General features: G+C 36.9%; 1 protein-coding gene across 2 annotated transcripts; it reads left to right on the top strand.

The window, feature by feature from the left end:
* The first annotated feature begins 11 nt into the window (after positions 1-11).
* LOC140158803 (uncharacterized) lies at positions 12-7,996 on the top strand. Of its 2 annotated transcripts, none has more exons than XM_072182021.1 (7): positions 12-132; positions 2,048-2,252; positions 2,810-2,942; positions 3,465-3,583; positions 5,622-5,751; positions 6,771-7,013; positions 7,506-7,996. In XM_072182021.1, exons 2-7 carry the CDS (start codon positions 2,125-2,127, stop codon positions 7,842-7,844), a joined length of 1,092 nt encoding a protein of 363 aa, XP_072038122.1. In that variant the 5' UTR covers positions 12-132; positions 2,048-2,124; the 3' UTR covers positions 7,845-7,996. The 2 variants fall into 2 exon arrangements, with proteins under 2 accessions (XP_072038122.1, XP_072038120.1); XM_072182019.1 differs by having other exon boundaries at positions 13-132; positions 2,048-2,300; positions 7,506-7,991.
* Positions 7,997-9,709: the final 1,713 nt, after the last annotated feature.

Genomic DNA, 9,709 nt, shown 5'->3' with positions numbered 1-9,709 from the left:
AGATTGTTTACATTTTCAAAGCACTTCCTGGAGACGGACGCTCTGTAAATGGATTTGCCAGATTTTCTCTGAAATAAAAATTTCAATGATTTGTTGAACTTGAATATGGGAATGAAAAGCTTTGATTTCCAGGTAAAAACTGATTTGGGTAACTTGGGTTGTTCAGTGATCTGAAGTACCGTGACAGTGATAAATCATGGTGACAGTTTAATTGTATTTTTTGTAGGGTGTTGTTACTTTGAAAGCATCGGGAAGAATAAATTTCCGTTTTTACTATAGAAAAATTATCAAATTCGTGGACATCGTGGAACATTCAACTACGCTTGTTACTCCGCGACTAATCATGCTAACTACACGCACGTGCAACGCTACTCTACGCGTCCATATTAGCGAGGCTATCTGCGTACAACTGCTTACTACGCACAGCCACGCAAAGAGTATGTTCCACGATGTCCACAAATTTGATAATTTTTCTGTAGTCTAAAGTATTATTCAGATTTCCTTTTACAAATTAAGCGTACTGCTAGCCGTCCAGCGCGTATTATTTTGCACATGGTCCAATGCGTGTACACGCTTGATGTCACGCACGTATACGCGATGGTGTATTTGTAAAAGGAAATCTGAATAATACTTTAAGGGGGTACTACACCCCTGTCCAATTTTGCGCCTATTTTTGCAATTTTCTCAAAAATTATAGCACATTGGTGACAAGTAAGATATGTATATTATAGGGGCAAGGACTACAACTACTGTTTTGAAAATACAGCAACACAAAGCAAGTAGTTATTGATTTATTGATCAAATATTGGTTTTCCCTCATTTTTGACTGTAACTCCACAACTGTTGGCTGTGCTGAAATAAAATTTCCAGTGCAGTAGTTGTAGTCCTTGCCCTATAATATACATATCTTACTTGTCCCCAATGCGCTATAATTTTTGAGAAAAATGCAAAAATAGGCACACAATTGGGCAGGGGTGTAGTACCCCCTTAAAGGGGTGGTGCAATAATTATGTGTACCCCCGGGTAGTGAATTATAGAGGGGGTGCAAAGATTTTTTGGCAGGCCAAAAAAGGGGGGGCAAACATTTTTGGCAAGTCGAAAGGGGGGGCAAGCGATTTTTGACACCCGTCCACCGATATTTTGGGCACCGTTTCTATATTATGCCCTAAAAAGGTGTAGGGAAACATAAGGAACATGTTCAAATATGCAAAATTTCCAGCTCCCTGCGCTCGCATAATATGATAAGACAATTTAAGGTTATAAATTCGGGTTCCCAAAAATCTTAGTGTGTAAAGGGATGGGGCCGAGATTTTTTGGCATGTCAAAAGGGGGGCCGGGGCAAAGGTTTTTTGGCACATCAAAAGGGGGGCAAAGATTGTTGGCAGACCACTTTGAGAATTCACCACCCCGGGGGTACACATAATTATTGCACAATCCCAAGGAGTATTTTGTGATCCTAGCATCCTCTTTTTATGACATTTTTCAGAAGATACCCTCGAAAAAAGTTTATTCCCAAAATTTCAGTTGATTCCGGTATTAGACTGCTCCATAGACAATGTGTTGTAATTTTGTTCTGGTGCACCAGAACGTAATTCAAGATTGACGATATTTTTGCTAAACGAATTAATCTGCAAGAAATATTGTGTACCGTATATAAATATGTAACTAGAGGTTTCCAGTGTGGGGGGATGAGGCTGTGGATCACAAAATGCCAAAAGGGTATCTATGTTGCAAATGTTGGAAAAGTAGACAAATAAAATAAAAGTTATTGCTACAAAATAATTCTTCTCTATGTTGAAAACTTTATTAAATAAAGTTTATTTTCGCCTTTTTGTTAAAAAGACAAAAAAAAAGAATTTCTTGATTTTCAAAGAGGATTTTAGTTTTACCAATAATGTGCATGGCAGCTTTGATACTCAGGATTTAATTAAGTTTAATATGTTATCCAGCTTTATAGGGCCTCTAGCTATGTGAATATCATGCAGTGTTTTACTGATTTGCACTGACTGGGCTAACCCTGGTAAAATAAATCAATATCTCTTTGCAGGTGACTGTGTGAGGTATGCCTTTACATACAGTTGGTACCATGTTGAAGCCACACAAATGAAGCAGTTATACTGAATTATGGCAAGATATCCACCAGGAGGAACCCTACCACCACTCCAATGGAGCGGTGATCCACCAGGCAGGTCATCAAGTAGATCTTCAAGTAGACATGATAAGCATCACAATTCCAGTACACCAAGTAGGAGGTCAGTCAAGGATTATGATGAACAGGGACATGGAGGATTGATAAACAGGTAACATGCCCGGGGCACTCGACTTTGGAAGTGACTGGATGTTCGGACATCAGTCTTTCGGTGAGAGCCTAGACACCAAAAGGGGGGAAGTCTTTCAGTGAGAAGGTCCAAAAAAGGGGGTCTTTCTGTGAGACTGTGGAAAATCTGACCAAAAAAGGGTCATTCAGTGAGACTGGGAAAATTTTTGGGTCTTGATTGGGTGAAAGGGAGTTCAGTAAAACAAAAAAGGGGGTCATTGGTGAGAGGGAGTTGAAAAATGGGGGTCAATGTGGCCGCACATCCCTGCCACCCATTTTAAGTGACTGCCCCCTCTCCCCCAGCCCACCCCGACGTAACATGCCCTGCTTTAGTTCTTAGTGGGAAAGTGGGTATGGGGATTAATGGTAGATTCGGCTAACATTTTCAGGCTCAGGTTTATGAGTCGTAAATTTCAGAAAACTGGTTTACAGAAGGCATGATTTTTCAAACTTGTGGAAATAATGAATACTTGTTTGCACTTTTTGTTGTAGGTCATTAAAGGATGATATTCTGGCTAGTAGTGGTAGCCTAGGAGCTTGGCAAGACAAACATGCAAGGGAGATGCTACAGGATCATATAAGCACTGTTAATGTAGCCATCAAGAAATTAAGTGCTGAAATTGAGGTTTGTACTATTAATACCAGTATATTTACATACCCCGGTAATTTAGGTACACCCATTTAAGGGTGTAAGTTCACACCACATCTGACAATTCTTCAAGACTCCAGATGTGTCAGGGTGACCAAATATTGTCAGCATGAATTGCCTGTCAAATCACAGAAAATTCACCCAATTTCCCCCCTAATCATTGGTTTCTATGGGATAAGAAACTACTGAAAACCATGTTGGTCAATGTCAAAGAGTTGCCCAATATTTTCTTAACCATTGGTTTCTTTGGGACAGGAAACAGAGCAGCTGTAAAAATCTCCATAAATCGCCCAATTGTGATTGCTTGAAATATGATGGATTTGATAGTTAGCCCTGGTTGAAGTGTGCTCAAGCACTCCCAATTCTTTGTATAGATGCCCTACTTTTGTTCCAAGTCAGTCAAGTCCAAGTCAAGACCCTTCTCTATTTCATCAGTGCCACAAATCCCTACTGAAATGAAAAGTGAATGCCTATTTGTGTTGATTATGTTTCTTTCAGGCAATAGAAACACAACTTCACAGCAGTGAGCGTACAAGTCAGTATACAAGCAATAATATGAAGAGTCTGGAGTTACAACATGTAGGGAGTGTAAATGACTTGAGGTCTAGAGTGGGCAGGTAAGGGTCTTGTGTTACAACATGTAGGGAGTGTAAATAACTTGAGGTCTAGAGTGGGCAGGTAAGCTGTTTGCCTTAGCAGTCTCTCTGTTGTCAAGAGAGGGGAGCATAATAATTGCCTAAACAATTTTGATCTTTAGAATGAGGTGGTACAGCACCTCAGACTTATTGTTGTCACAAATGGGGGGGGGGCTCATTTGTCTTTACAGTATCAATCACTCTTTGTCTATTTATCTTAATAATAGCATTATAATAAATACTTTTGTGTTTTTCAATTTTTACTGAACCATGAAATGGTATCAGCCTATAAGAGTGAATGTTACTAGCTTACTTACTAGCTTACTTACTAAGTTACTAGCTTACTGACTAACCATTTGGTCGAAATGGACATATCTCTAAATGCCACAAAGGTATGACCCCATGAGTGGTGTCATATGAAAGAGGGAAACATAAAGAATATAATAAAAATATTTCCAAACGTCGGAGGTCATCCATGGGTCACAGGGGTCAAAAAGGTCATATTAACCGAAAATGCTCGATTGAGCTTAAATTTAAATGCAATGATCCTTGTGACATTCTAAACCTGTTTTAAACAATTCCATTTATTTATGGTCATTAAGGGGTCATAAAGGGGTCAAAGGTCAAGGTTCTCAAAATGCTCCAATTGAGCTGAAATTTAAATGCAATGATCCTTATGACATTCTAAACATTTAAAAAATATTTTAAGATTCATTTAAGGTCATTAAGGGTCATAAAGGGGTCAAAGGTCAAGTTTTCAAAATGCTTCTATTGACCTGAAATTTAAACGCAAATGATCCTTATGACATTCTAAACATGTTTAAAATATTTTAAAATTCATTTCAGGTCATTAAGGGGCAATAAAGGGGACAAATGTCAAGTTTTCAAAATTTAAATTTAAATGCAATGATGACAGTGGTATAGGCCTACCACAATATACTGCCGAAGCCACATGGTTCAGCTATGGTGCGGTTATCGCTCTAGTTTTGAGAAATCAATTTTGATCAAGAGTTACTTAAGGATGACTTCAAAAGCCCAACTCCAGTCGACCATAGTCACCCTGGCAGAACCATGGTCTATTGTTCAATAGAAATGAAGCTCAATCATCAGTTCTGCAGGTGGTTGACCTGCAATTAGATTTTGAAGCTATCCCTTAGTACTCAAAGTTAATAATATGTTTGCAAAATATTCTTCCCTCAAGTCAGCCAGGGAGGAATGAAGCCTTCAGCAGGATTTGAATGTGGGACCCATATCTAGACAGCCCACTAACCAACTGAGCTAGTGATGGAAGCAAGTGACAATGAAGTTTCAAGATTCCATGTCATATTTCTCCCATGTCTCAAGTGACCAAACATTAAGGATAAATGATATTTTATTCATTCATGTGAATCAATTGGAGAAAAAGGGTGATCAAGAGTGATTTATAGTACTTGATGTTAATAGTATGATCCAATTATTTCTTTCCCTCAAGTGGGCCTGGGAATATTTTTATGAAGAAAAATTTCAGATATTTATATGACAAATTTTAAATGCAGAGAGCAAATTTGGGATATTGGCCTGTCACACCAACACTAATTCTAACCCTAATCCTATCCTGTCCTCACTATGTTATTTTTTGTTTTAGATGTGATGCTTCCATAGCCAAGCTGTCAGGATCTGTCTGTGGGTGTCTGTCTGTCTGTCTGTCGGGGTGTCTGTCTGCCTGTCTGTGATTTAGAGACTATATGAGGTATTTCTAATTTGTTGTTCTAGGTGTGATGCTTCCATAGCCAAGCTGTCAGGAGATATGAGACAACTCATGGAATCTATATCATTTCTATTTGTCTGTCTGTCTGTCTGTCTGTCTGTGATTTAGAGACTATATGAGGTATTTCTAATTTGTTGTTGTAGGTGTGATGCTTCCATAGCCAAGCTGTCAGGAGATATGAGACAACTCATGGAATCTATATCATTTCTATTTGTCTGTCTGTCTGTCTGTGATTTAGAGACTATATGAGGTATTTCTAATTTGTTGTTGTAGGTGTGATGCTTCCATAGCCAAGCTGTCAGGAGACATGAGACAACTCATGGAATCTATATCATTCATCAACCAGCAACTCATACAAAGCAACTCTGTTTTTACCAAAGCAACAACTGACTTGCAAACTCAGGTTTGTACATTATCTAAACAACATGTAAATTGAATTCGGTCAAATTGAGTGTATTATATTTGTTACATGAAGTGAATGAATGAATCCCGAATGAATCATATGGCGTTCTCTTTATGACATATCAATTGTGTTATATTTGTGGTGTAGAAAGGAAAAAAATAACAAACTAAACAACAAACATTATTAGGTAGTAGTCTCAGCCACTGGGTTTGATTTCGCGTACTCCACACAAACTGTCTGCCAAATAACATCACAAGCCCTGTTTCATTGGCTAAATCTTTCCCACAGCATCAACCATGTCATCGGGCACAACTTGAAACAAAGCTTTCAATACATTAATCAGCTACTTAATGTCCATAAGTTGTGAACATAGTCGCATGGAGTTACTGTATTGAACTCAGACATACTAATTATGGGTTAATACCTGCGCATCAGTTATTTGGAGGGCTTTTTGAAAAATCCAAACATTTTGCCTTTGAAAACTAGAAATATCCCGAACATTTCGAGGTCCAAAGCAAAATGTTTAGATTTTTCAATAACCTCATCTCAACCTCAATTTGGTTGGGATGCATATATATGGTGTGATACAAGGAGGTTATGAATAGTCTACCAAAAAAGAACCTACGAGTGTGTTAGCGCCACAATGCCTGACAGCATGGATTGTTGTCCTATCTTGTGGGTTTTTTGTAGATGGACTAAAAGGTAACTGATTTTGTTACATATGACAGTCAATCAATCATTGGCATTATATGTTACAATTAGCAGATGGTTTTTGTGGACCAAACGGATTCAAATCGGCATGGTGGTTGAGGAGACTACTGTATGCAGGTACCTGATAGCCAGGTATTAGAGGAAAGCAGAATCATTTACTTTTACATTAATTATAGGAAATCAATATAGCTTATTTAGTTCAAATGATTTAGCATATTTTTGGTTGGTCGGTACAAGCTGCAAATGTGGCAACAGGCCAGAATCATGATTTGTTAAAATGTGATTTTTAAAATATTTCCCTTCCATAGATAACAAAAGTAGAAACTCAGATGAATAAAAAGGTCAAAGATCATGAGAGCACACAGCAAACAGCTCAAGAGGAGTCAAGACAGAGTGTGCTACAACTCAATGAGGATGTTAAATGCCAACTTACTGACTTAAAGAACACTGTAGATGATATGCAGACATCTAAAGAGGCTGATGTGAAGAGACTGCAAGAACAAGTGATGAGACAGGTGGATGAAGTTGAAAAGAACTGGAATCAAAAACAGGTGAGTCAGATCATTCCGATTCCAGAAATTGTGTTTTTACATATTTTTATTTAATTTGGAAGGATTTTGAAATGGGATGTGATTATGATCTTTTAGTTATTATGATTCAACTGGGATTTTGTCTGCAATTGTTAGATGTTGTTAACTCTTTGAAATATGCAAAAAGTTGTGCTTTTAAATGTAACATCTACGTAACCTGATCTGATCCACTAAGACAAAAAACGGTCTGAAATTTTTAAAATTGAATTATTACATTTTTAACTACCTACAATTACTGATGTTAAAATCTTTAAATCCCTGGCCTACCTGGTTGCAAAGTTATGAACTTTTTCATATTTTCCGTTTCCTGTGTCTTTCTATTGTGTTTTTATTTCATTACCAACATCTCAATTCATTTCCAACTTTGGTATGATTGGAGCAGATCATGTCACAATTTTATTGAAGACTCAATTATTGATAAGATTCATTTGTCCTTTTGTTTTCATTATCTAGAATGATTTTATGAAGGACATATCAAATAAAATAGAAAGTATAGAGAAAAAGGTCACTGACATGGAAACAAGCTTCACTAACCAGATGGACCTCATGACAAAGAGTCATCAAGATCTTCCAGCCCGCCTGGATGCAAAAATCTGTGAAAAACTGTCTGCAAGCGAGACATCAATTGGACAACAACTTGAGGATTCTAAGAAGAGGAGTGATCATGGATTGGCAAGTCTGCAGGAAAGTCTGGAGACTATGAGATCTGTGTTGGAAGGAAAGCAGAAACTATTGGCAGATGATTTGAGAAAGGAGATGAGTAACATGAAGAAACTTGTGGTTTTGACTTGATAGTATAACATGGACAGTATGTGGTGATGATAATGCAGTATTATCTTGGCGATGTGCCAGGATTAAGGTTTGAGTTAGATTTAGGTAAGATATACAGTTAGCTCTGCAATGTTATCTAAAATTCTGCGCAGGCTTACATTATAGTAAATTGCTGTAAACTTTTGACGACAGTGTATTTTACCACATACATCACATATTCACTGTGTTAAACACACTTGTCTCTGATTGGCTATTGAAGCAATCTGCTACTGTTGAATCACTGAACTATGTGTTGTACTTGTTATTAATTCTGCTGTTAACATCACAGAAGTACGCTCTTGTCAAAAGTTAACAGCAGTTTACTATATTTATTAATGGTTTCAAATCTCAACCACCGGTTGAACCTGAAAACGAACACTGGAAACGCTACTTTATATACCAGACACAATTTTAGTAAAGTTTTGACACTGACAAAAAATCACTTGAATTTGGTACTCTTTTGGTCAAGTTGAATTTTGATAAAAATTTGCCAAAAAGTAGATACGTGTACAATGCAATATTAGTCCAATTTTGCCCCTCCTCTTTCCCATACTATTATTGTATACATTATGGGGTCATTACATGGACTTTTAAGATCTCACACCACCAAATCAGAGTCCCATAGAGATATGTGCTAAAGTTGCCTTAAGAAAACATCATTTTTTCTTCACAGGAGCGACTCAGTTTTAAGCGACAGCTATGATGGTTGAAATCAGCCCTTGCCTGATCCCTCTGGCTGGGAAAAAATATAGGTTGACCGTCATTATTTTTTACGACTGGCCCTCAAAGTCTATGATGTCTGGGAATTTCCTATTTTTCAGGCAAAACCATGCCGGTGTTTCTGTAAAGGCTGCTTAAAATCATTAAAAGTTATTCGATCTCTCCCATCTGTGGTACACTTGCAGGAATTTGGCTAAAATTATGCAAATTTCTGCTCATTTTAATGCTTAAATTCAGAATCAAAGGGTTTTTCTGAGAAGTGAAATTCAAGGGCGCACAACCATATATACTATTTGGTGGTGTGAAATCTTAAGCAATTATATCATTAGTGTGTGTGGGTGATGTGTGTAGCTATTTTAGACCCCTATTACCAGCAATATTATATTTATCTGTCCTAGATCTTCACCTTGAATGACAATATGTTTGAGAATGATGAAATAGTGAGTGTATGGCAAAATACAGAAGTAGGAAGCTTTACATTTTCTCATTTGCATGGTCTTAGGGTCACATACTTGCTTGAAACAAAAATGTAGAAATATAATTTTGATGAATTGGAAGATGTTCTTTTTAGAGCAAATTGTATATTTAATTTAGACAAAAAGTTTTTGTTTCAGCGACTTTTGCCTGAAATCCAGAGTAAGCACTATGCTATGCATCATTTTAATATTGTTGCTGTGGTTTGTTTATGTGTATGTTTGTTGAAAAAGCACAAGTGCTACAGAGGATTTACTTTTTATTTTATTTCCAAAAATATTCTGCATTATTTTCTTGTCCATTGTAACAAGCTTTTTCTTCACCAAATATTTATGATCATGGAGTATGTTATACTTTGTTGATCACAGATGACTCTCAGACTCTGGTTTTATCAAAGTATAACAGTCACTGAAAATGTAAGAAATGTAAAAAAAAAATCAATGTATCACAAGTCATTAAGGGCTGGGGTATGAACGTTTGGACAGTATTTATTTTGGGACATTAGAGCACATCAGACATATCGAATTGCATTCTGAATACGAAGAATATCATTCTGATATCAAATAATTTTGATTTTTGAAATTTGCAATTTAATACACATTTTATGGCAAATCATTAAAATTGATATTTTGATATTTAACAGTACTTGAAGT

This window comes from Amphiura filiformis, chromosome 8, assembly GCF_039555335.1.
Source record: "Amphiura filiformis chromosome 8, Afil_fr2py, whole genome shotgun sequence".
In the NCBI taxonomy this organism is placed as follows: Eukaryota; Metazoa; Echinodermata; class Ophiuroidea; order Amphilepidida; family Amphiuridae; genus Amphiura; species Amphiura filiformis.
Note: the sequence above shows the minus strand (reverse complement) of the source record. Positions and strands in the feature narration are given on the sequence as shown.

Bases quoted from the DNA above. Each gene is read 5' to 3' on its own strand.
- LOC140158803 (XM_072182019.1), top strand. From the start codon at position 2,125: ATGGCAAGATATCCACCAGGAGGAACCCTACCACCACTCCAATGGAGC. The intron at 3,584-5,621 runs GTAAGGGTCTTG...TTGTTGTTGTAG, and splicing joins TTGAGGTCTAGAGTGGGCAG to GTGTGATGCTTCCATAGCCA. The intron at 5,752-6,770 runs GTTTGTACATTA...TCCCTTCCATAG, and splicing joins CAACTGACTTGCAAACTCAG to ATAACAAAAGTAGAAACTCA.